Source organism: Vidua chalybeata, chromosome 15, assembly GCF_026979565.1.
Source record: "Vidua chalybeata isolate OUT-0048 chromosome 15, bVidCha1 merged haplotype, whole genome shotgun sequence".
NCBI classification, from domain to species: Eukaryota; Metazoa; Chordata; class Aves; order Passeriformes; family Viduidae; genus Vidua; species Vidua chalybeata.
This window is the reverse complement of record NC_071544.1, coordinates 6,909,734-6,937,715: the sequence shown is the minus strand read 5'-3', so window position 1 is coordinate 6,937,715 and position 27,982 is coordinate 6,909,734. Positions and strand designations below refer to the sequence as shown.

General features: G+C 37.7%; 1 protein-coding gene across 1 annotated transcript; it reads left to right on the top strand.

The window, feature by feature from the left end:
• Positions 1–357: 357 nt before the first annotated feature.
• Positions 358–24,148, top strand: GABRA6 (gamma-aminobutyric acid type A receptor subunit alpha6). The gene is made up of 10 exons (XM_053956852.1): positions 358–447; positions 578–696; positions 954–1,021; positions 2,275–2,495; positions 2,598–2,680; positions 3,257–3,400; positions 3,823–3,975; positions 7,157–7,416; positions 16,166–16,426; positions 21,336–24,148. Exons 1-10 carry the CDS (start codon positions 410–412, stop codon positions 21,384–21,386), a joined length of 1,398 nt encoding a protein of 465 aa, XP_053812827.1. The 5' UTR covers positions 358–409; the 3' UTR covers positions 21,387–24,148.
• Positions 24,149–27,982: the final 3,834 nt, after the last annotated feature.

Genomic DNA, 27,982 nt, shown 5'->3' with positions numbered 1-27,982 from the left:
GATGCCAGCGCTTTTCCAGATTTCCTAACGGGTCCCTGCTAATTCCATGCCAAAACTAGCAGTGGATTTCTTCCTTTTAATCTCCCCTAATGCCTTATTCGATTATTGTCACTGCTCTCCGACCGCGCACCGTCCCTTCAAACCCTAATTCCCCCCCTGGAGCGGTCAGATGAGGCTGAACGGCGGTGCCGAATCCAAGGGACGCGCACGGCCGCGGACAGCCCGCACGTCCCCACCGCGGGCAGAGGCCGGCCCAGGACCGCGGGGCCGGGGCTGAGCCAGCCGGGCTGAGCCAGCCGGGCTCTGCCAGAGCCTCACCCGGCCGAGCCCCGGGGGAAGGATGAGCACCGACACTGGCTCCAGCTGACGGGTCTGAGGGCACCTGAGCGTCCCCGCACACACCTGCGGCATGGCTCTGCTGCTCGCCTGGGCATGTGTGGCTGTGAGGTGAGTGAGCCCCCGCCACCACGCCGACCCCCGAGGGCTCCCCGCAGTCCGGAGGAGCGGGCGAGGGGCTCTGTCCTTCCTCCCTGCACCCCCGGGGCCGGGCGCTGACGGGACTCGCCTCTCCCCGCAGCGTGGGGACGGCGCTGGGCGACCAGGGCGACGGGGCGGACCTCTACTCGGAAAACATCACTCGGATCCTCGACAAGTTGTTGGACGGCTACGACAACAGGCTCCGACCGGGATTTGGAGGTAGCGGGGAAGCCTCGTCCCCTCGGGGAGCCGGCGGGTGGGGAAGGGCGAGGCAGCGCTCCGGCTGCCCCGGGCAGGAGCGGCTCGTCCCGCGCCCGTGGCAGGAGGGAGGCGGTGGAACCCCAAAAGCGGCGGCAAGCAGCGAAGTTGCCCGTGCCCCGCAGCCCCCGCTCTTGCGGAGCTTCCCCGTTGCCCTCGAACAGGGGCCCCGCAGCCCCGGCCCCGCTCCTCTCCCAGCCCCTCTCCGTGTCCCGCAGGCGCCGTGACAGAAGTGAAGACGGACATCTACGTGACCAGCTTCGGGCCGGTGTCCGACGTGGAGATGGTAAGGGCCCCGCTCGCCGCCCCTGCTCTGTTTTCCCGGGATTCATTACGGTGGCATCTGAGTTGACCGTCATTAAAGCAGATTACGAGGCTTAATCTCTTTGACAATCTCTAGGGCCCAGCAGAGCAGTTTGGCCAGAGCTGCATACAGCTATTTCCCGGCCGCGCCAGCCGGGGCTAGGCGCACACAGCCTCAGGTGAGGGCATGGCCACAGGTAAAAGATGCCTCTTGAACCCTGTGAAAAAGATGGTGAGGACTCGAGTCCCAGCACAGCTCTGCGGAGCGCTGCCTGGTAGGAGCTGCAGGGGAATGGTGCCATTGCTGACACGGCTGCCCCGGTCATGCTGGCTGCCCCCAAACTCGGGCAGCTGCAGACTTGGGTGGACCCTGTCAATGTAGACAGACATTCAGACTTGGGTGGACTCTGGCAACTCAGCAGTAGCCCCCAAGAACATGTTAAGTCATGGAAGTGAGGATGGCATCACTGTTCTCTTTCTAGAGGTTGGCTTGGGCTGCTATTTTTGCCCTTGTACACCCCTCTAACATCAGCTCACATGAGCCTGCAATCCAGTCTGCAGGCTGGGAACTGTGGGCTCCAAGTCCTACCAAAGGTTTTCCACTGCTCTTCATCAGTCAAAGAAAAGGCATAACCTTGCATTCTTACAAAATCTTCCCCTGACCAGTTTTAGCTCTGTTTCCTAAGCAACTTCTGCAGAGAGCTCTTTTCTGAAGACTTGTGAAAATATTACTAAGAATTCTTGGAAAAAAGTCCCATTGATTAATATTAACTTGACACCACAATCCTACTGTGATGTGACTCAGATCAGTCCTCACTTTGTGAATATCCAAAAGAAGCTGCAGAAGAGTCACAGAGCTTGTCTTTTTGTTTCTGGCAATTAAACATTGATAGCTTCGTCTTTCACTTTGAAAAGTAGACATTTGTATTTCCTTAGACCTCAGTCACTTTGAATTAAATTAATATCTATGAGAATACAATGAGGGTTGTTTTTTTTTTCCTTACTCATGTCAAATTATCTGTTCACTGATTCATTTGTAACTATTCTTCAAATAATAAGAAAATAGGATATGTTTTCATGGATGACTTTTTTAGTAACTACTTAATGATAATAGGATTGAGTGTTTAAGCAGTAAATGAAATGCCATTGACATGTGTGTTAGGTTGTCTCATGGAATTACTGTCCCCACAGCCACTTGGGGACACAAAGATGTCAACCCCTATTTATTTTCCGTAGGAATACACAATGGATGTCTTCTTTCGTCAGACATGGACTGATGAGAGGCTGAAGTTTAGTGGGCCAACTGAAATTTTGAGACTGAACAATTTAATGGTCAGTAAAATTTGGACACCAGACACGTTTTTTAGAAATGGAAAAAAATCAATTGCTCACAATATGACAACTCCTAACAAACTTTTCAGAATTATGCAGAATGGAACTATTCTTTACACTATGAGGTGAGAGCTTCTTCTTCTGTTTTTGGTTGACCTGCATTTTTGATTCTATCAGCATTTTCCTACATACCATATTTTTTCATTATCTACAACTATGTGTTCTAGACTAACCATTAATGCTGACTGTCCTATGAGGCTGGTGAACTTCCCAATGGACGGACATGCCTGTCCACTGAAATTTGGAAGCTGTAAGTTTTTCTGTATCTTTGTTAAAGTAACACATTTGGTCAGAAGGTCAGAAGATCTCAAGATATTACTTAGTGACATAGCTGAAATTTTAAGTTTTATTTTTATACTAGAATTTTACTTTTTTCTCTGAGACCCAGACTATTCATATGGACATGGATTTATTCACTGAAGGGTGACTGTTGAAGCATGTTTTATTGTTTATTATTCTTACACTTCTGGTAGTCAAAGTTGGTCCTTCAAAAATCATAAAACCTCTGCTACATTTACTATATTACTTATAATTTTGAAAATAGTCTATAGTAATCAATTCTGAAAATATTTAGTTGAGCTCTGGTAGCCAACGTGTATGTTTTATAGCAAATTAAGAAGCGACAGCTTGTTCCTCTCAGGTCCCACCTCAGCCATTCTCTTATTGTTGCTTTTTTTTTAATTATGTCATTAATGAGGTTAGGAACTTACTGGAGTAGGATGCATGTTTCTGTGAGCATTTGAGCTACAAAAGGGATTATTCTACTTATTTCAACTGCTTATAAAATATGTAATTAGTAATGGTCATTTTCCCCTCTGTTACTCAGATGCTTATCCAAAAAGTGAAATAATTTATACTTGGAAAAAAGGACCATTGCATTCAGTAGAAGTACCACAGGAGTCTTCCAGTCTTCTCCAGTATGACCTCATAGGACAAACTGTATCTAGTGAAACAATTAAATCTAACACAGGTAAGATGGAGCCATGTGGAAACTACTGGTGTTGTGAAACACCTTGATAATAAATTACAGGGTTTTTTTCATATAGAATGAAATTAATTATCTTTTGCCATTTTAAAAAGTAAAACCCATGGACAGACTCTAACCATTGTCTCTTAAAAGACAGCTTTTCAATACAGTCCCATCAAACACAAAATTTTTTCATGAGATTCTTAAGAATTCCCACTACCTCTCCACACCAGTAAAAACAATGCATAAAATGAATATTATTCTGCTCTGTTTCCATAAGGTCACTTTACCGGTTTTTAAGCAGCTTATTTTTATTATGCACTAAGAGGTCTGTGATTTCATCAGAACATATTATGTTGGGTTTAAGCCAATAATGTTCACTCACATGTTGCCAGAATAATGCTGACATACTTGTCTCTTAACAGGTGAATATGTAATCATGACAGTTTATTTCCACTTGCAAAGGAAGATGGGCTACTTCATGATACAGATATACACTCCTTGCATTATGACAGTCATTCTTTCTCAGGTGTCTTTCTGGATTAACAAGGAGTCTGTTCCAGCCAGGACAGTTTTTGGTATGCTGCGTTAAGGTCTTTGAGCTCAACATCACGTCTACCGTTCATTCATCCATTCCTTTCATTGCTTGTTTGTTTTAGGCGAATATTCACTCCAGCTGCTCTATTTCCATCTGCAGAGGAAAATAGGCTACTATCTCATTCAGACATACATTCCATGCATCATGACTGTCGTCTTGTCTCAAGTTGTGTTTTGGATTAACAAAGAATCTGTTCCAGCAAGAACTGTGGCTGGTATTTGTGTTTTTTGCTTTTCTCATTCATTTCATTCACTGTATTGAATCCGTTGTATCAATCAGATACTGTAAACCAGGGGGGATTAGGAAAGGCAGCTAGTAGGTTTCAGTCAGCAAAAGTAAATACTAAAGTGAAATGATAGCCAATTTGCCTATCAGGGTCAACATTCTTGACTCAGAATGTTTGGCTAACCAGACTTGTTTGTGACAATTTTCAGTTGTATTCCAATTGTATTTTTGTATGCAGAAAGGGACAATTTCAAAGTAAATGTCAACCTCTTCCTTTTTTCAAGAGGATTTTTTCCTATGGATTTATTGTCTCATGAAACCAATATGAATTAAAGCTTTAAAAGAAAAAAAGAATCACATGGAATGGAGTTATTATCTGACATAAGGTACCTCACCTAACACTCATTCTGGAGTGCTCTCTTCCCCTTGGCTACAAAGGTATCCAAACAACTAACAAGGGCTTTAGATGGATAAAGATCAGTGAGATGAATAATGTCCCTAGCACAGGTTGAAGTTATAATGAGAAAGATGTATCCACCTGCGGGCAGGGCCTTTTTCTTTCTTTCCAGTGGTTTGAATTAATACTCTCAAAGCTTTGAGTCTCCTGGTTCATATATATCTGAGGTTTATACTCCAGAATTGATGCTACCTGATTTGGCTTCATGTTGCATCTCTGGACTGTAGAGTTACATCCTCTACATTTTGAGTAAAAAATACTTGCAACATAGTGGGCATGGAAGGTAACTGTACATGCTTAAAGAGATGTGCAAGTAGGTCTGTAGCTGATTTGGTAATAATTATATAAATACCCCAAACACTGGAATAACAGCTCTTAGGTGTTGTACTGAAGAGTAACATGGACTTGAGGAAACATTTTATGAAAAGAGTAAAATAAACTCCTTTCTGTATTGTGGAAAATAGTGATGTTAGCATTTTAAAAGAATATTTCAATCCTTATTCTATTTGTATTTCTCCCAGGGCACAGTCTGAATTTGTAGTCCTGATTCATTCAAAATCCCATGGATTCTGAATACCTTAATCTAAGGAAAAGAGGGCAAATTCCTTATGACAAAAAAAAAGACTTCTGGTCTTTTTCAGTGAAAAAGAAAATTTTAAAATGGAGAAGGTTTAAAATGCATCATATTGCAAATACTTGAATTATAAATTTTCACTTCTACTTGTAAGTCTGAAAACTAACTTTGGGAGAAGAGAAATTAATAGTAGAAGAATAACGATGTGCCTAAACCAGTTTTTCAGCACAAAATAATTTAAGGACTTTGTTTACCTCCAAAACGGATTCCAGCTATCAGATTTCAGTGTTTGCATTATGTAACATATTCTTCAAAACTTACCAAGAATTGTAAAGACAAGGGTAAACAATCAGCAGTTGCACAGTTTTCCGACTGTAATTTGGTATTCAGTTTGATGAAGCAGCTTTCCACAGTGCAGGGCATTTCATCAATATTCACTCCACATGGAGAGAATTCTTGTCTATATCTGTAAAAGAATAGGAGACCTATTCTTAAGGTTAATTCCTGCAGCAGTTTTTATTCAGACACAGAATATATCAATTTTATTACTAACTAGCACATGGACAGATTCTAATCTAATCATACATCATTTCAAAAAGTTCATTCTGGACCTTTGAAATTGAAATACATCTCAGCATAGTTGTATTTGTATAATAAAATGAGTCTGGCAGATTTGGGAGAAGTAGGAATCCTACATATTTCCATACCATCTATTTGTATTTCATTAAAACGTGATAAGTAATGACATTGGGACGTAGTTAACCTCAGACAGCTGGCAAGCCACATCATGTGAGAGTTGCAGAGAAACTCTGAAAATAATGTCACCCTTTCTGGATGCTGCAATATGCTATGACACTGCATCCTTTCCTCTGAGCATCACTCATAGCATATTGCTTCATCAACTCAACATGACAATCACAATATGACATTAAAACCTCTTTTACTTTGCCACCTACCCTTTCCCAGCTGCAGAAAATAGAGGAGGATATTCTCCACCTCACTGTCTTTAAATACCCACAGTTTTTACATTCTAGCAGGCATAATTATAAGTAAATATGAGTCACAGAGGCTTGTATGTAAATGATTGAGTTTGTTCTTGCATTTTTTGCTTGTATCAGGCAGCAGTAGGAACTAAGCATATTTCCTACATTATTAATGCTGTACACTCCAACACAGAAAGAATAAATTCATGAATTCATGTGAAGGACACCATGGGGCCCATGAGCTGCATGACCAGATTTGCTCTGTGAAAATAGATAAGCAGCTCTAGAGTAGTAGCTTTTCTGTCCTTCCCTGTCTGAGCAAGGGGTGCTTTCAAATCAAGATATTCTTAGTGAATCTTAAAAAATGTATCCAGTGATTAAAGACAACAGCTCAGGGGACCAAAGCATTATTACTTGAAATGTTTGGATCAGGCTCTGACTGTTTTTAATGTGGAATTTGACTGATTTAGTGAGGGTTCTGTAAGCCATGGTCTCTTGTACAACAACAAGAGAAAGACAGGATCACTGTTGGGTAATGACAATATGTGAATCCAGGTTTCTGTCAAGCATGCCACTTACTAACCTCCCAAGGAAAATCCCCTTCATGTTTTAAGCCTGGATTTTGTTGTAGCCATGCTTATCACAATTCTAAGAAGCAGTCCCATGTAGAATGTTGTTATCTTTCAGTCTCCTCAATGCATTAAGGAAGTTTTTCCAGACCTTTTAGATGTGGAATCTAAATATACATGAGTTATTTAAGAATACAAAATACTTAGGAGTCTTGTTGGTTAGCTGGGATGTAGGATGACAGCTAAAATCAAAAAGGGTGTTGTGCTTTGGTTTTTGTAATATATGTGAATTTAAGAGTAGCAAGGCTGAAGCAAAGTTCTAATGCCCCCCATTTCTTTCTCTTGTTTCCAAGGAATCACTACAGTCCTCACGATGACCACTTTAAGCATCAGCGCTCGCCATTCTCTGCCCAAGGTGTCCTATGCCACCGCCATGGACTGGTTCATAGCTGTGTGCTTTGCCTTTGTCTTCTCTGCACTTATTGAGTTTGCAGCTGTCAACTACTTCACCAATCTCCAGACTCAGAGAGCAATGAGGAAGGCAGCCAGGGCAGCAGCACTGGCAGCAGCACTATCAGCAGCAACTGTACCGGCAGAGGACGAGATTGTCTCGGTAATTGCTTGCTTTTCTGATAATAAGCATCATATAGGAACAGGCAGCTGAAGTAGTAAATGCAAAACAATATTAAAGTGATCTTAACCTGAAGCAGATTATGTAACCAGATAGTGTCTATTTATCAAAGACATTGTTCTGATACCAAAAAATGAAAATACTTCATTTATTTGTACTGTTTATTTAAATCTGCAATATGATTTTCTAGAGAGATGTTTATTTGGCAAGATATTTAAGGAAAGCCATTAGACTGTTATCCATGATACTTCTCTTGAGCAATGCTGTAGGCAGTGTGGTCAGGCAGCTGCAGAATTTGTGGGACAGCGTACAATGGAATGAACATGTGCATTGGCCAGATTTTTATGGGATCACTGTAGTACAAGGGTACAGACCATAAGTGAGGCATTTGGAAGATGGGTAATTAGCCTTTACATAAACTTGGCATCTCTTACCTTACTGAAATCTTTATGGGTGGAAGCTTTGGGGGGAAAACATAAATGAAGGATAGATTTTAGTACATGTGAAAGAAAGGAAGTCTTTCTAATATCAAAAAACTGTCAGAATTGCTTGCAAATTCCACTGTGTAAATCTCATGGTAAATCGTAAATGAGAATGCTGTCTCACAGCATATGTCAATATATTTATCATTGTGGCCTTCCTGTTTCAAACTCAGTTTTACTACCACCATGATTTCCATTTTTAGAGAAATAACAGAATTTGAATAACATTTTGCAAAACCTCTGAATCTGTAATTGAATAAGGAAATCAATCTAAGAGGTGCCTATACCAAGGCAATACCTTACCCACCATAGAGTATTTTTCCACATTTGCTGATAAATAGCAGTTAAAGTTACAATATTGAAGTACTTTCAAACTATTAAAATCATAGTTGATAAGTTTTGCTGACTCTTTTTTGGAGGACAAGCTATCAGAAAAGAAAAATCAAAAAGTTCACCTGGTTTTATATAGCATGAAGAAAATACTGATAGCTACTACATCTTGAAGAGGAACAACAGCTTGGACCTGTCCTTCACACTTCCTTATTCAAGTTTGAGCTAACCATAAGTAGGTTTACTAGAAAGGAGAAAACAAACCAAAAAATACTACTTTTGTTTTCCCTGAAGTCCCTGCTGAGCAATATGAAAACAGGCTGACTGCACGTGCTGCTGGTGCATTCACAGCCACTGTGGTCACCCCCCACACATTCCCAGTCTCAGGAAAACAACTGATCCAAAAATAATCTCCTGCTTCTGCCCAGATAAGCTAAGAACTTGCTCCTCCAGATTTACATGATCTATGAATCACAGCAGACCAAGGTAGGCACCTGACATAAAATTTCTGTTGAACAAATGAATAAAAGATAAAGAAGTTAAAAGGCTCAAATTTCTTATCAAGGTCTCCAGCCTTAAACAAGCAAAGAGCAAATTGAAAACCGTCCTTCCTGTTTTGTAAATATTAACTCGTTAGGTTTGCCAAGTAAAAACCAGAAAAATAAAAAAAAAGTATCTAGGAATAAAATACACATCTAGGAAGCACCCTGCAACAATCTGCTCAAGAAAATTATTTATATCTATGTAGCTGACAGCATACAGATTTAGAAGAGTAGTAAATCCCATCCATTTATGTCCCAAAGTAAACTCAGTTTCTAAAACAGCCCACAATGTCCACACAATTCTACAGACCTGATTTTGCTCAAAGCAAGACAGTAATTTTCAAGCCCTGTACATCCACCATGGTTTTCTCTCAGGATCAGTTCTCTATAAGAACTGTAGTAAGAGAAAGAGCAAACTCAGTGAGATCATAAAAACAAAGGGTACTTACAAATGAAGATGTAGTCAAAAAGGTTTCTAGAATTAGCTATTGGATTTAAAAGGTTCCCTTCCAGAAGGGCATTCTGGGAAAAAGGAGTGATTATAGGATAACAGATTTTAAGAAGCTTTTCTTTTTTCATTCCTTTTTTTTTTTTTTTCCCTTTGTTAGAGATAAGGGGGAAGGAACTTTTGTATGTTGGCACATCCATAGATATACTGCAGTCAGTGCTATAATTTCATATTAAACAGACCTGAGGTGTCTAATTTGAATGTTAACAGTGTATTTAACACAGTTTGATTGTGTGTGTATGACCATTTCCTCTGGACTGCCAGTCTCACTGAGCCTCGTGCTTCTATAGCTACATTACTGGTCCTAGGGAAATTATTTTTAAGGCACACAGCATAATACTCAGTTTCCTGCTAGAGTGAGGGCCCAAAGTCAAGATAAACATATCTACAGAATACATACATACATACATATATATATATATATATATTAATTCCAGATTAAATGCTTTTTGAAAAAAAAACCCAAAAATTTAAAATATTAAGCAGCCTTCTTTCCCCTTCAGTCTAATTAATTTTATTTAAAATTTTGCTTTATTAAAATAAAGTCTCTTTTGAATATAGTTTATTCAAATACACTATAGTCTTTCTCTATATTATAAAAACACAAGTTTTTATAATATAGAGAAAAAACCTCTACACTCAGAAAAGAAATATGCCAGAAGACCAAATTCTGCTCCACTGTAGAATGAAAGTAGGAGAAAATGCTGCAGCCACTGAACTGTGGTGGGGTCAGTAAGAGAGATGAGGCTGTGTCCATGTGCTCAGCAGAGAGCTGAGAGCTCAGCAGGCCTGGGCTGGCTCCAGGAAAGCCTCTCTATTTACCTCAGTTAACTGAGAGCAGGATTTGGCTTGCTCTCTTCATCAGCTGCAGGCAATCCCTGTGTGAAATACAAAACTCTGGGTGTTCCACTGCAGAACACGAGGGCAGCAAGCTGAGCATTCATCTGGACTCTGACACAAACCTGCTCTTACTCCTACGGTGGCCAAGCTGGCTTTAGCATGTCAAAACCAAACATCTTATACATGCACATATAAAACCATGATGGCATTTAGCTTTTAAATCCATTTCAAATGTATCTTTTCTATATCAATTGCATTGTTTCCTCTTGATGGCTTTCTTTTCCCATGGAGATCCCAGTCCTGGAAGTTGCAGGGGAAGGGAATTGGTGATACTGTCTGGAGGACACCATTTGCAGTAATGCTTTGTGGGATGGTCAGGGAGTAACCCCACGGATCAAAAGACATCCTTTCCATGTGAGAGGCTACATGTAAAAGACAAAAGATTACCACCCTCTAACAGCTTGATCACAGTTATGTTCTGAAAGTCCTTACGTTTTAACAGAAATCAATACAGAGCAGTGAATACCTCTGGGAGAGCTTCCTACTCCCTCCAGCCTTGTGTTTCAAAGCAACACAGCTTGGGGAGGAAAGGATTCTTATTCCCTTTAACCTGGCCAGCTGCAGAACAGCTGTATGTCACTGGTAGAGAGGATTTAGTTTCCTACAATTATATTGGAATATATAGAGTATGTTTAATGAATATCCTGGTGTAACAGAGCACTTCTATCTGAATCACCAACCACCCTTTAGGTATCATCCTAAAACAGCTACATGCTTTAAGGTCTTGACTGACAACATTGAGGCATAATCCAAGCAATTTTTTTTGCAGGCGGATAGTGAGAACAAAATAAAGAAAATTTAATTATAGGAAAAAAACATATGGGCAGACACTGATAGATTTAAGAGCCAAATGTGGCTTTGAAAATTTAAATCTGTTTAATGTAAAAACATATTTTGACAGCAGAGAGGCTCTGTGCCAATTATATGTTTTTTCTGGCATGCTACAAATAAACGTTATGAAGAAATTCTACCATAGCTCATTCCCTTTGAAGAGAGAATGACCAGGGTTCCAGTGTCTGCTCTCCATATCTAGTTTATATGACAGGAATTTTAATACAATGGGCATTGGGTATTTTTCAGTTATGCTTCCTGCCTATATAGATCTTTAGATTTTTCCTTGCAAAGTAAAATAGCTTTGAAGCAATAGGTAACAGCCTCTCCCCTTATTCACCTTCACCTGATGTTTAGGCTATATTCTGAGAGAAGTGAATTTAATTTCCTGGAGGTTAAGAAAGAATTTGAGTATGGTTTTCCCCTGCTCCAAGTGAGCAATTTAACCTAAGTGATTTAACCCTTTTATTAGGGTAAAAAACGATGAAAATAAGTCTGCATGTTTTTCCTCAGTGTTTCTAGCAAAGGTAATTTAAAATTCTTAAAGAGATGCCTGAAGCTAGGACTATTAATGACTTCTAAAGTATACTCAGCTTTTGATTATGCAGGACACTGTTTATAAACAGTACACATTATTTGCAATAGACTTTTTTTTTTTAATCAGATCTCACAGATGAGACATTCAAAGAAGTGTCCTAATTCGGGTTTATAATAAATCTGTGCCATGAGATGGATACTGGAACTGCACAGGACTGTATTGAAGGAAATTCCTTTGTACTTGGCCAAAAGATGATGTTGCATAGTGCAATGAACTTCCCTGCTGGAAGATGCTGCATATGGATTGTTCAATAGCTAAGGAGAGTTTTTGAAGATCACACTGGTGGATGTAGGGGCTAAACCATGTTTAACTCCCCCTTTGGGAGATAAGTCACTAGCATGCTGTAATGTCTGTAATGGTTGAAATTTCTCAAACTGTATCTACTAATGAGCAGAGGCAAAAAAATGTTATATATTTAATTAGGCATTCTGCATTTTACAGACACTGAGCTCTGGTTCTAGGTTGCTTTGTGTGTGTGTTTTGATATGGAAAATTCAGTGTCTTTAATCAAATAAATTATGAAGAAAAGAAGAAATAACATTATTTTTATCTAAACTTTTAGAGTTCATTCTCATGAACCTCTTTTTACTGCATTGCTAGCAGGAAAAAGAGATGTGAGTAAAAGAGAGATAAGGAAGGACATGCAGATATTAATTTTTTTAAAGTTAGCCAGTATCTGGGTTGCACATATAAGAGACTCATGTTACTGTTAGATCATAAACTAAACTGATAGTGAGAATATACATTTGCAGTACAAAGCAACAGAGAAGAGAATTCTACAAATATGAATTACAGAAATCTCTTGAGGGGAAAGAAACACAAGAACAAAGTGCATTCATAAATCACAGTTATTATGCAGTAAAAGAACCAGAAAGTGCAGACAAAGAATTCTGTTTACTCTGAGGTTATGTATGCTGTATTTTTTTAGATCTGGAAGGCAAGAAATTTGGTGAAAGCCTCCTGAGATATTCTGAGTATAAGCCAATTCTAGTGATATTGAGGAGGGTTGTGAGAGAGCAGAGCTTTATAGACAGGATGAGAGTGCTTTGTGAGCTTTCCAGGGCATGAGATAGCTTGGCTGCAAAAGCTCAATGAGAAGGCAGACTATACCTTACAGGCCATCTGCATACCAGTGCTGCCCAGTGTGGTGTGGTGGTGTCTCACATTAAACAATGAACTGGCAGCCTGTGCTCTGTGTCACTGCCTCCTCATACAGAGCTGCAAGTTTAATTGCCTGATGGGACTAACATTCCACATGAGTGCAAGAATACCTCTGAATCAAGGTTCAGCAACTTCAGAAAATCCATTCTTTCCTTACGACACAGTGTGCCGTGCCTCAGGCTTCTTGATCTTGCTACTTGTAAAACAGTCCTTACCTGAGTGATTGGCTCTGTGAGCTATGCAAAATAGGCTATTCATTTCCATTTTGTCTCTTTGTTTTGTTAACATTTCATGATGTTATTGTATGTAACCTTTGTCAAAAGGAGAAGTTAAATCTAGATACAGCAGACAAATTACTGTAGCTGCTGTTCAGAACAAGTGGAATAAGGAATTATACGGTCTCCTCACTGCCTCCTGTTGTTGGTTTAGCAGTGAATTCCAATGAAAAATATGAGTTGTGGTTCTGGGGCAGCAATCTGGTCTACAAACAACTCCCATACTGAGAGACATCCTCATTACACATCTGAGATAAATTTGGACTTAGAATTTCATATCCTGAATTAGATTTAGAAGAAAATAGTTTTGAACCTGAGTTTGCCATTATGGGGACATAGGACTGTTAAAGACAGTGAGAACAACTACTCAGGTTTTTTTCTTGAGATGAAATCACATTGAGATAATCCTCCTACTTTAGCAATCCTGCTTCTATAGGAAAGCAATTTAATAAATATAAATAAAATAATGACCAGGATTACACTTTTCCAAGTGCTTATTCAAATTATCACAAAGGTTTACTTACCTCCATATTCTAAAAATGTTCAGTACTAAACATCATCCAAAGACCATATACTACATCTGTTCTACTTACTATTAACTCCATCACCTCAGCACTCTAATTCCTGATTCATGCTTGAATAATCCAGAGTAGAATTTGACCCACCTTGTACCAGAATATTGTAGATAAAAAGGACTAAGATTCACCTTAACACTTGTATTTTTAGAAACCGCATAGTCTCCACAAAAGGTCAAGTTATTCCACAGACTTGACAAACAAGACTGAAAAAACAAGATACCTTACAACTTGTACAGTTCTGTTGAAAGCAGGGCATGCAGGTAAATGGAACAGAACTTGAGTGAAAGCAGGAAGGCAGGCTCAGCCAGCCAGTCTGTTCACAGAGGGGGATTATTATTATTATGATTAGCGCAAGTGGACATGGATAACCCTCTTTCTGTTTCTGTGACACATCTGTAGCTCATCCGCCATTTAAATCTGTCTGTCGCTTGCTGTGTTACTGGAAAATGCAAAACGAAATATCTGTGTTCCAGATAGGCACAGAGCAGGAATGCTTTTTAATACCCATTCAGAACATGACACCAGTCTTATAATGTATAGAGGGCAAACTGGAAGTGGTGATTGGTTGTAGGGGAAGAAAAAGGGCAACAGGTAAGGGAATACTTACAGAAAAGTCCCTTTTTCCTTTCAAGTAAGGTGATGTTCTCTTCACCTTTTGTTTAGACTAAAATCAGCTGTGAGGAATCCATCTCTCCCTAATTTTAGTTGGATACTAGTCCATTCATTCATAAAAAGAACTTGGCATCCTGTTGTGCAAATGTCACTTGTTCTCATTCTCTGACAGTAACAATGACTTCTGGAAGGATAATTCCTGTTACAACTATTTTAAGTCACCCAGGAGACACCAGTTGTGCCAGGTTAGTCTGTTATCTAGAAATTGTGGCCCAAGTACAAGAGTGGAAAATGTATTTCAGAAAATGCTTCCTTTCCTTTTAGTGACTCAGTCATTTATCTGATTGACTAAAATCTGTTCCCATGCTTAGAAATCCTGCAAGATAAATCCCAAAAATGCTGACAGCAGGCTACATTTATGTGAATGGTTGTCATTAAATCACTCCCAATGAATGGCTTTGGAAATTGCCTATCTAATAGCATTTTTCTACCTTAAAATAATTCCAATGTTAGTCTTCCATTTCACTATAGATGTATGTGCTGTTATTTTGGGAGTTATTTACATTGTCCAAGACTTCTCTCATCTGCTTCAGTCATTTGGTCATCTCGTTCTGCTGACCAAAAAAAGCTTTGTATTCAAATCCACGAACATCTGTGTATGTTGTGCGATTTTGTGCACAAGATTTTTCCTCAGTAATCGGGGAAATGAGTTTTATGGACAAAGTTTTAGGCTTAAGCTCCGTATTAACAGAACAGTACATACTTCATCTCAAAACAAACAATGTCACTCTCAGCATCCTTCTGTATTTTCTCAGCCATCAGATGAGTCTTAGAGCTGCTGCCATGCATCCACTAATGTCTATCCTGGGATATGGCAGGAGCAGCAAGGTTTTTAAATATTTCCTCCTATTTGACACTACTGAGAAAGTGGGTAATTGATACCCATTAGAGCAGGCTTAGAGCCTGGGGTAGATCCTATTCCTGATCATTTCTGCAAGGAAGAACTCTATTACTTCTACTCTTGTGAAAGTAAAATAATGGCAGCGTGGTCCCAAATAAAACAGATGCACAAAATTAATATACATGTTAGCCTAGTAACTAAGAGCTAAGCTCTACATGTCCCTGAGTTCTGGCTGAATTTTCAGAAGAGTTTTAATACAGCTTTCTGAAGAGTAATTGGACCTGGCTGCAAATACTGCACAAAATATGGGAACAATTTGGTTTCATTTCACCATAAATGAAAATAAAATAGTCCCATTACAGCTAAGTATATTTGTCTTCAGTTGTATGCATGGAAGTGCTGTGGCAATTATGAGATATATTTTAAAATGAAATTTTATCCTAGAAAAAACAAGAGGACAATTTAGCATTTATGACTTCAGCAGCTGTAAAGTTAGTCCATTGCCTTTTGTGCAGCAGTTTTCTAGTAAAAAAAATGGCACGACTGCTTGACTCCATTCAGTGTTTATCAAACTCATCAGTGGGTTCAGCCAGGGAAGATTGCACCTGAGCCAGCCTGTATTGCTGTTTGGTTTAATCTTGATCCATATCTACCCAAACTTCAGTCATACCAACCCACTACCATTTAGATACACCATTACCTACTTTTCCTTTTAGCTCCATCTTTTCTTTTTCTCTCTTGGAGCTTCCACTTATCACAATGTTAAAAATATAAAAAGCACATAATTCTTTAATGGCTTTACAATAAAGCTTTAGGCCATAAAAATATATATCCTTCTGTATAGATGCATTATTTTTGTGATTTTCTGAGATTGCAGTATGGCAGAGAAGGAACAACAAAATCAGAAAGTTAAGTTAAAAGGTGGAAAGAAGTCTAAAGATCACAAAGCCTAAGACTCTGTATCCAAATATCACCTTTTTTTTTTTTTTTTCCTTTTCTTTTTTCTTTCACAGCATTCTGACTCCAACTCTAACCTGAAGAAGCGAGTGAACTCCATCACATCTCAGGCAGAGCAGTCTCCTGAACCCAGCATAATATCAAATACTGCATCCCAGTGTCAACATCTGCCTGTTCCTCCACCAGCCCCACCACAACCACCAGCCATTGGAGGTGCAAGTAAAATAGACCAGTACTCCAGGATCCTCTTTCCAGTGGCATTTGCAGGATTCAACCTGGTGTACTGGGTTGTTTATCTTTCAAAAGACACTATGGAAGTGAGTAGTAAATTTTCTGAATATTCATCTATAATATGTAATAAGTATACTTGGCCAGCATTATTTCAATTGTTCATTTACTGTTGCAACTCAGTTCATCAGTCCTTTCTGAGCAATACTAGAATGTTTTCTCAAAAAATCAGCTGTAGCGCTCAGTACAGTGTAGAAAGGCTGAGAAGGGGAAATATAAACACTTCTCTCTAACTCATGCTGCACGGAGCAGAAAACACTCTGTAAGACAGCACAGGATGTTCTCAGCAAACAAATCTAAAATCTTCTACTTCTTAACCTATTGTAAGGAATGGTAGAAATACCTGTTGAAGCCATGAAGTGAAAGAGATAAGAACTTTAATATCTTAAGGTTTTCTCAGGGAGCTAGTACATAAGCCTCCCCAAAAAGTTTGCTATATAGTATAAAAGATTAATAACTTAAAGTATAAGTTTATAAGCAGTATAAAATTTGTGAATCAAGAGTCCCGAGTTTTGTACATTTCAATATATTTTTCCTGTTTTTTTCATATAAATCATACTACCTTATGCAAATAAGGCTGAAAAAGCTTAAGTTTGTTTGAATCAGGCAGAGAGTGATTACACTTTTAGATATCCATGAGATCCAGAAGAGATCTGCAAATTGAGCATGTCTAGAATAATCAGTCAGTAATCAGTCATTAAACTTTAAGTCTTTTGTGTTTTAAATCTATATTTCCCCCCCCCCCTTTTTTTTTTTCTGCCTAAATAAAGTTAACGGTGTCCTATTTCCTTGGTAAAAAAATATATATCCATTTGCCTCGTTGCTATAGAGTTTTGGATCTCACTGTACATTGCAGTCAATTTGATTGGTACATTTAGTTTACTTAGGACAGCTAGAGAGATAATGATGGTTTTTAGATAGCACCACATGCACAAAGTCCCTACATCAATAAAAACAGAGGCTGGAAATCTGGTATCAGTGGGAATCAGGCTGTACCTCTATTTCCTAGATTAAAGGTAAAGCAGGCTGAGGGAAATCTTGTGGGCAGCCAAGAGATGTTGCAGTTCAAAGCAACAAGACAGTGCTGATCAGCTGATTGGGGGCAGCTTACCTCTGCTAGAAGGCTGCTGCTCTACCAGAATCTAATTTTTGCTACCAGTACGATCTGGAAAATGCTGTGTCTCAGAGATGGAGTGTGCTGCCAAGCAGCTTCTATGGAATTGTGAGGGCAGGAAGGTAGGAGACACTGTCTCTCACAAATGTTCCTGCAGATGTCTCTCAAGAGGTCACAGCTGCCAGCTCCTGGCCACTCCAACCCTGCCCAGTGCTAAATTTAGCATTTGTGCCAGAGTTACTGATCCTGCTGTTAAAATATTGACTATGTGTGCAAATTACTTATCTCAGTCAGAGAAGGGAGGTATTGAAAAAGCTCATGTCTGATCATGACAACTTCTGTTCAGAGGCCAGCTCCTCAGCTTGCCAAGACTCCAGTGATTAAACCATTCACATTCTGGATCTAGAAATATTTGGAACATACTTGCCATTTCCCTTGGTGGTGATGAAATATTTACACTAAACCTCGTATATTAATAATAACATTAGAACCAGGCTTTTAAAATACTTCCAAAATCTAGGACTAAGTGCTGACTATAAATATTTTTAAATGCTACTGTGCAAGCTGACAAACATGCTCAGAAGCTCAGAAATTATGTTCTGTAGTAGCATTACAGAGTAACAGAAATCCAGCAGCAAGACTTAGAAAAGAGAACAGTATTGACAACTGGGGTGTTTTGAATTATGAAAAATTTAAACAATTATGCAAATTTTGACCAAGCTCTTCTTCCTAAATTACATTTCTGCATTTGTGTACTCAGTTATAACTAATAAAAATTGTGGTATACACTGCTAGGTTTCTAATTCAAACGTTGCATCACCAGTTGTTGCTTTCAACAACCAGGATTCTTTTTGCTTTAAAAATATATAAAAATATGTAAGCTTTTAATTTCAAAGAGAGGAGATACAAAACTTGGGTGAACAAAGCATGGAGTGCTTCAAGGGCAGTTAATCTTTGGCTCCCTCAGGCCCACCAGATTTAATGTTGCTACAGTATTATTCAGCTTATTCAATTTAAAAAGTGCATTTTGTGCAGTATTTCAGGTATATTAGCTTTTTTAAGTTACTTTTTTGAGTTCATGGGACTTTTGTTTAAAAAAAAGAAGGATGAAAAAATGTAATTAATTTATTGAAATAAACAAATTTCCAGTACACCAGTTCTTGTACTACAACTTTCTAGGATTTTTATTAGTGAAGTTTGGAGTGCAGAACATCATTCACCAAATCATGTGCTTAGACCAAACAGCTACCTACTGTTTTTGGAGGTACACAGAGAATGAATCAGGCATTTCATGACCCTGTTTGAAAAAGCAGGTCATTAGTGATGGAATCAAAGGTCATTTTCAACTCCTATCATTATTTTCTGGCCAGGCTCTTCCTTTGGCTTTGAAGGAGGAACAAGAACAGTTTTTTACTTCATGTTCTGGATTCAGAGCCTCAGCTGGAATGAGCAGCCTTGTTAGTGTAATGACAGAGCTGCATGAAATGAGGAGCTCTTTTCTAAGCTGTTTGGTACGAGTTCAATACACTACTAAGCAATTTTCTTTGGCTTAGATAATGTGTTACAGAAATGAAAAAGTCATTTTTGTGTATGGTATCTCATAAGATTTAGGAGAACTTTGGGGACTGACTACTTTTCAAAGTGCTCCTTGGATAATTTTTTCTTCCCCTGCCATTAATAATTTTCTCTTCAGGCTAATCACCTTTTCTCTTACTATACATGTAAACTAAGAGTATGTAAATTACACAGACATTTTTTGATTTTGAAGTTTGTATAAAGAAGAAGGTGTTTTTAATAAAAGTATGCCTTTAAACATTTGAATGTTATCATCATAGACTGGTTTGGATTGGAGAGGAGCTTAAAGATCATAGAATTCCTCACTCCTGCCATGGCAAGGACACTTTCCACTAGACCAGGTTGCTCCAAGTCCAGTACAATCTGATCCTGAAAATTTCCAGGGATGGAGCATCCACAGCTTCTCTGTGTGACCTGTGCCTCACCACTCTCACAGGGAGGGCAGCCAGGATTGCACAGACAGCAAAAGTATCTTACACTGAACTCTGCATTTATACTTCCATACATACTGCACCAAGTCAAGCTTTGCAAACTAGGAATCTTAGTAGCAAACTTTCACTACAAGATTAATATTTGTCTATATTTTAAATCAAAACAGCACCATTCTCTGAAGAAAAAAAATGAGAAAAAAAATCCAGGTTAAAATTAAGTAATTCACCCAAATGCTTTTTTTACATGGATGGGAATAGCATTCATCTTTTGGTCTTAATATTTAAATAAAGGGTTTAATTCTCTGTTGGAACAAGTGGGAAAACATTCTTATTCAATAGTAGTCATCCACTGTGCAACTTGACATATAAGATATTTCAGTGTAAATGAGTTTGCACTGGGGAGTAGCAATAGCATTGCAGAACAAAAATTGTACTGGTCAAAACAAAGAAATTAAACTAGCAAAGTTCTCTGTCTGCATTTGGTTAGACTGTATATTGGTAGAACCTAATATAACCAAAGGACTAAAAAATGTACAAAATAACAGATGCTAGTTTTTAGACCACAGAAAATGCTGTAAGATACTTGTAAGATAAGCCCCCTTTTCTCTCTGTAGGTTTTATAAGTTAATGCTGACAGCTGCTAATTATAGTGATATCACTGTGCTATTTATACTATGAAAAAAATAAAGCATCAGAGTTACTCTAAGAGGATTTCCTTCCTCCCTATGTAAGGTGAATTAAATTAGGTGGAAGGTTTGAGGATGTAGCATCGCCATGATTTATACATGGGGGATGGAACATTTCTATGGTTCATGTTCTTCTGTAGGGTACAGTAATAGCTGCCATCCACAAAAACACAATAATGAAAAAGACACATTTGTCTAAATTAGACAAATAGAAAAGTTCTTGAAAGAAGAGCAAACCTTTCTGACAAATGAGGAAAAATATATTCTGGCTTTTTATTTTGTCATACAGCAAATTTGGCTTTGTTTTCTGTTCTAAATCTTCCTAAGTCCTTGAGCTGAATACTAATTTATGACAGTGACCTTGGGAGGTGAATCTCACACTCAGTTGATTTTAAAATTTTCTTGATTTAGAATGCAAAGAGTCCCCTTTTAAAGAGCTGCAAGTACTACCTTTGCCATATAACTCACAATGCATATGCCACTGCCACATCATCTTATGGATCTTATTTCTAAATTTATCTATCTTAATTTTTATATGTAACATTATATTATAGTTTTTCATGTAATAAAACATGTAATAATGGAATGAATCAAACTAGATAAGGAGATGATGTCAAAATTTTGATGATAAATCCAAAAAAAAAAGAAGCAGAGGCAGCTTTTATGTTTGGGAGCACAGGAAGTTACAAAGTCACAGAATGGACCAAAGTTGCTGAGTCCTGGATATTATTTGGATGCAGAGAACATAGCAGGATGGCAGGAGAAGAGTTACATAATAAGTCAAAGATGCTAATGATGTCAGGTGTGAAGAAAAAAAGAACAGAGAAAGAAACAAGAGCAGGAAAAGTATTTCACTTCAGTACATTGATATTATAAAGCTTGTAGTGCATATTGTTACATCATTTTTTAGTTTAAACACTGGAAAAATAAAGGTTAGGAAGAACAGTCATTGCCATACATACTTAACAACTGAGCTTTGATGATCCAGGTGATGAGCATCAAATTCTAAGATGCAGTTCTATTTTGAGCCTGCTGAGAGAGTTAGAAATCACATGGGTTTGTTGGTTAACTCAGTTATTGTTAACAGTGGTTAACAACCCACAGCTTAAACCTCTCCAAACTTTTCTTCCAGTTTTTTGAACCTTCAGCAATGCATTTTCGAAATGACCCTCAGTCCAACTGAAAACAGCTCAAGATTTCAAGGAAATCACTCAAGGTCACAGAGGGTTGAAGAGACTTCAAAGGATTTGTCTGTCCACAGGTGATCTCAGTTTTCAAACAGGGAATATTTTTATTGGACATTACCTAGATGCAAACTCTGGACAAATCAAGAGCTGCAAACTTCTTAGGAATCTAATTAATATTTTCTTAAGATTTCTCACACTGATTCTACTACGGAAGTTATTTTTAAATTATTTGTCTAATTATCAAAGGAAAGACTGTTCATTTCTTCTAAAACATTCATAAACAATTGAATGTTTACATTTATATGAAACATCATTAAAAGGGTTTGGGCTTTTTTAATAGAATAAGGATTGCTAAACTCAACTGATTCTGAAATGGTATAACTTGGCATAGTTTCAGTGAAAATCTAGGAGTTGTACTGATTTCCAGCACTTGAAATTGACCCAAAACAATGTTGGAGAGAAATCCTATGAAAAGGAGCTGTAGTTCCATCGTGTTTTAACCCTTTCATATAAAAGATAAGGGATTAGTTCTTAATTATTTTTAATTTAATTTTCCTCTTTGAGATGACACTTATAAATAATTAGATACAAGGGAAAAAATGAAATATAAGCTATTTTTGGTGTGCTTTAGCTGGTTGGTTACCACAGTGTAACTTTCTTTGTTGAAAGTCACCATTGAAGTTCAACCAGACTAATAACAAGCAATTTCTTGGCAGGATCTAGAAATGGAGGACTGGAATTTCAGGGATTTTTCAAGGTCTAAAGCTGAATAGACTGAAAGGTGCAGCTACCCAACAGGCTAAATGCAAGCCTCCAGCTCCAGGGAACTTCCTGGAAGCAGGCCTTGATTACTAGTTAAGAAACTGCTTTTTATCAGCTGAGTCTACTGAATTGCCTATAGCAAACTCCCTAGAAATGTTTTCCAGAGCCAAAGAACTGCCAGCACATTCAGAGTTTAAAGGTAATAATATTTTGCCACTCTCAACACAAACAGTTACAGAATTCCTTCATTCACCCTTCATCTCCATGATCCTTCTCAGGAATGTAACTAGGAAACAGATGCCCAATCAAACCAAACCCAAGACCAAATTATTGCAGGTGTAATGGACATTGGGAGGAGTCAGAAGCACACAAAGAAGTTTTATATGAAACTAAGTAAAAAGTAAGGATTGCATCCTATCTTGAAATTTCAGTACGATAAAATTAACAAGAAGAATGAAATAATGCACAGAGTCAGGATATGCAGGGTCATTTGCTTTGTCTACACAAACATCTTAGTCCCTGTGAGAAAATACTTACAGGCTGACTAATTAAGTCACCAACTCTTTTATTGGTACTATAATCATTTTAACAATTTGAAGGCCTTGCTCCAGGTGTTTTCCTCCTCCTAATTCTAGAGCTTTTACTAGTGTGGTAGCTGGAGTGATCATGGGAAATCCTTTTTGCACACCCTGCTCTCTAACTCTGAAGGGCTTAAATAGAACAACTGAAGGATTCTACTCAATAATAAATATTGTTTGTACAGAAATGTCACATTTGCTATTTGCTTTTTCTGACTGGCTGCAGGCTGGCACACTTGGATGTACTTGTAAGTGCACAGAATTATATGTACATTTTGCTTTCAAACTAAAGTGGTGAAAAAATTTCCTATTTTCAGCCTTTTTATACTGTTGTAAGAAAAAATTAAACTATGGATACTGGAAAAATATTTTATAATTTGTAAATACATCTTATTTTGAAAAAAGCAAATTATGCAGTAGGAACCCAGAAGTCATTTTTTAGAATAACTATACTCACTCTTGATTTACTGACTAATTTCTATTTTGAGTACATTAATATCTGTAAGAGTTTCCAGAGTATTTTAAAACTGGTTTATGCACAATATGAAAATGTTTAAAAGCTATGGTAAAAAAAGTGACACTAAAGGAGCTAAATTTTGTATCTGGTCTTTGCTTAAAAGAAATCTGAATACTAATTTTACAGCAGATGCAGGGAGTTACTAAATAGTTACTATTTCCTTGAAATGTAGTATTTCAGTGTATAAAATGGTGGTAATGTCCCGATTAGGAAGATGTATCAGCATCTTAAAATTGTTTTAGTAGCTCTTGGTATTTAAGAACACATTTCAACATGAGCACATAGCCTGCTTATCTTTTTTCTCCAAAGAGCTTTTCCTGTGGATATGACAGAGAAGGGTTGGTTCTCCTCAGCTTTTTGAATGGTAGGAAGGGAATGTGTATTTTTCCTGTTACATACTTTGTAGAGACACAGGTGTAATCAATAATGTTAATAATGTCAAGTTATATCTTAGAATAAATGCAATTACTTACAATTAATGTCACTTCTTAACAATCCTGGTTATGGTCAAACACTAATCAACCAAGCAAGACAGTAAAAGAGCAGAGAAATAGAAAAAGGTTATATACATATATGTATATATTTCTGTATGCATATATACATATGTATTTCTGTAGAAAATATAAATAATCAATAAATAATACCATAATAAATAATATATATTTCTTTCCGGATCACAAATCGAAAGGAAATTGAGGGATATGGGTTTCTTCCAGTGTTTTTGACTGTACTGCAATAGCAAGAGCAGGAGCTAAAGTTGCTCCTATGTGTGAAACAGGGCTCTGTGGGGATGAGATGTGCAATTACACTGAGCTATTGCACTCTGATGCACATTTTTAAACACCTAATTTCCTTTCTATGGATTTTGGTAGAAAGGATGCTCTGGTTTCAGCCCACACAAAGCGACCAAATGTAGTTTGCATTTAGTTTTAGCATGTTCTACTTGATCAGAAGTGCAAGAAAAAGCATAACTATGAACAAAATTACAGAATTATTTCATAGTAAATCAGAACCTTTGATTACTTATAAATCTTTATTATTTTTGATCTGGGCTCTACCCCCACCCCCATTATTTTTTTCATAATTTCTAAGCCAAATGAGAACCCAGCAGTTTTAAGACATATAAATTATGCAATGGCACACTCAATCAGCCTTGAGATCATCCACTCCTGTGTTCAAAGGGTAGTTCTCCCCAGCAGCTAAAACAGGAGCTGCATAAACCCCAGAAATGTGAAGAAAATGTCCTGATAAAGGGTACTGTCCAGTGTTTTGATATTTTGATGCTACCTGTCAGGTAACAAACTCAAGGCCTTTCTCTCATATGCAAATAAAATTCAGAGGTGACTTTGTCATTGCTCAGTTCATTACATTCTTGGTTTTCTTCCAGTTCATGACAAGAGCAGCATTCCTCATCTGCCTTCTCTAATGAATTCATTCTTGCAGGATTTTCCTCTAACTGTTAATCAATCAAGGCCTTTCAACTCTCTGCATAAATGATGTCTGTCACCTGGCTTTATGGAGAAATATGTGAAGGAAAAAGTCCTTATCCACAGTCAGAATGGGTAGGGACTTGAGAAGTAAACAGTTGTGCTCTGCATCACTGCTTCAGTAAAGTCATCCCTCAGCCAGTGCTGGAGTGGTGCTTGTGCACAAAGAATGGAGGAGCTCTGCAGCTCATTTCCAGGCAGCACTTTGGTACAACCCACAGCAACTCAGAAAAGTATATTGGAAGTAGAAGTTGGTGATAAAACACAAATGAGACTCAGCCGTGCTTTGAGATGTGAGTCATAAACCAGAAAGTTTTACCAAGAGAAATGAAGGAATCCAAAGAAACCAAAGCATCTCCACAACTGCAAAGTAGGAAAGAGAATTCTGTACTTATTGAGAGTCCTTAAAAACAAACAAACAAAAAACCAACCAAACAAATTCTTACTCCTGCCCAAAACCAAATTATATGTGATCTTCCAATCACAGTTAGGGAAAAAACCCACACCCATGCATTTAATGTAGTTCTATAAAAGTGGGACAATACAAGGCATCGAGGAATCCCATAAACCATGTAACATGCATCTGTAGTAAATCACTTTGCAACACACTTGGCTTGTTCTCAAAGGAGTCATTAGTTCATGAAAACAGGATCTGGCCTCAGTTATGACTAGATTATTTTAACCTCCATAAATAAGAGTAATTTCTAATAGTTTAAAGGTACTAAATTCTTTACATGTCTTAAGGAGCCAATAAAACTCCTCCAGGCCATATATAGTTACATATTTAAGTACAAAAGGAAAGGTTTTTCTCCCCACTTCATACCTGCTTTGTTTATAATAACATTTTCATGGAGCAGATAAAAATATTTTATAATTTAAAACTAAATAAATCTAATAAAGGAATACTTATTTCTGCTATTCCTGTACATTAAAAAAAGGTAGAAAGTATCACCTGTTAGAAGTCGACTTTTCTAAGGGCTATGAACTCTGTGCCCTGATGTAAACTCAGTGGAGTCATGGTGTTCCCAACTGACATGTGGGGAATGGATGTGAGATTAAAAAGTGGGGTATAAACAATAAAGTCACAGGTTTTAACATGAGGGTGTTAAATGAATGAATTGTTTGTTCCATAGCCAAGTTTGTTAGAAAGATTGGACAGAGATTATGAGACTGACTAGAAATGATCAGAAATAAGCTACTGCTTCATCCAGAATTCAAAATTCACTGAACTGAAATTTAAAAAAATAAGGTGGGAACATCTTTGTGTGAATAAAAAGTTAAAGTTTTTTCCATAAATGTAATTAATGTGCATTCTCAAGTTTTAATAATTTATAAATTCCTTGTGGGCTAAAACTTGTTATTCTTCATGTACCCCATACCTTTAATTTTAAATGAATAAAAACTATTCTTACCTGGTACAGTCTTCACATAAAATCCAACATTAATTGTTTGGTATGAGATGTCTGCTTGTAACTCAAATGTATTCAAAACTAAAAATAAGTCAGACTTCATTGTTTTAACAGTAACTACAGTTTTTGTCATGTGGATTTTTAAACCAATATGATAAAGCTGTGAGCTTTACCCTTACTACTTCAAGGGCTTTATGCTGATGTCACTTCCAACACAATAAAAGTGGAGTAATTCTAGTGAAGCAGATTGAGGAAGGCCAAAGTGAAAGGTAATAACCAGTGACATATATAATTAGCTGTTTTAAGTACCAGCTTTTAAGCCTATTTGATAATTCAGTTGTAGTAGTACTGCATTTCTTAAAATCATATAGACCAACTATTACAAAAAAAAAAAAATTATATAAATCAATTTAGAATGAGATCCCTTAAAAAAGACCAGCTAAAAAAAAAATAGGGTGACCTACAACTTTCAGTAATTACTTGAATTAATGCAAATCCATTAAGAATGCTGTATTAAGAATGCCCATTATGTACTTCTTATAAATAGTGAAAACAAAAAAAAAAAAAAACCCAAGCCATTGTTCATATGGCCTATGAAGCCAGCACAAGGAGATTATAACAGTGAACAAAGGAAAAAACTCTCATAGGTGCAGGAACTTAAAAGCCAGAAAAACCACAGTCTTTATAAGAAACTCTATATAGAGTGGACCTATTTGTACTTCTCTTCTGCATACAAAAAAATTATAGCAGAAATTCACTTTTTATGTTTGAGATCTGTTCATTAACAGCTCATTATAGAGTAGTCACAGGAGTATTATTGTGTGCTTGAAATAAATTAAAACCACTAGGTAAATGTGCTCTGCTCAGGACCAATAAAGAACAAACAAAGCTAAGTGATCTTATAATTCCAGCTGCGCTAGAAGTTAAGATCCACATGACTCTGAAAGCCTGCCTTTATTCTAAGATTGGAAAGTAATTTATTCACTCACAAGGTATCATTCCTTTGTGGGCTGACTGTGGAGTCACAAATTTTATAAGTGAACACCTTAATGTTCTGAAATCACCAGGAAAATATCCAGGTCAGTGATGTGCAAGCTAAGACTTTTTCTCCCTGCAAGTCCCATTTGAAGGTGCAGCAACGTCAAAACATCTCCCATGATACCCTTGCAAGGAAAAAATAATTTCTGGAGTTGCTAATGGGAAAAGAACTGTTGGAAACTGTTCTGATTTTATGAGATTTTATTTTAAAATGAGAAGGCAAAACTGGACTTTGTTATTTTATATTTCTGCAAAGGAGAGTTTGGTCATTAAGATTATTCAAATAAATGTCCTTTGTGATGGTCTCCAAAAAGGACAATTACAGACAAATTAAAACTTAGATTTAGCATCTGAACCATATTCCTTATTGGCCACACTAACGTTTCCTCAAAGGCTGAGAAGATGGAAAAGGTGTTGGCATGATTACAGAGAAAACAAGGAGCAAAGAGCCTTTTGTTTATGGTGTTGAAGGACAGGGAGCCTTCTAGTTCCTTCACATCACTGGAGCAGCAGAAATGTAATAACACTTGGACCTTAGTGCAGTGCAAGCACGTGGTGCCAAGTCTTCTTGCACTGACACATCATTGTCCATGGAAGCCAAAATGTCACATGAAAATTAGCATCAACAAAGGTAAGCAGAAAGCACTCACATCAGCACAACTCTGCTTGACATCACTTTCAAAGAAAAAAGTTTCATTCTAGAGACAGTAAAAAATTTCCTCGGAAATTAACAGGGCACAGTTTTCCTCTGTCAGTTCTCATTTTATTCTGCATTCTTTTCTAGGCAGTTTAATGAAAACT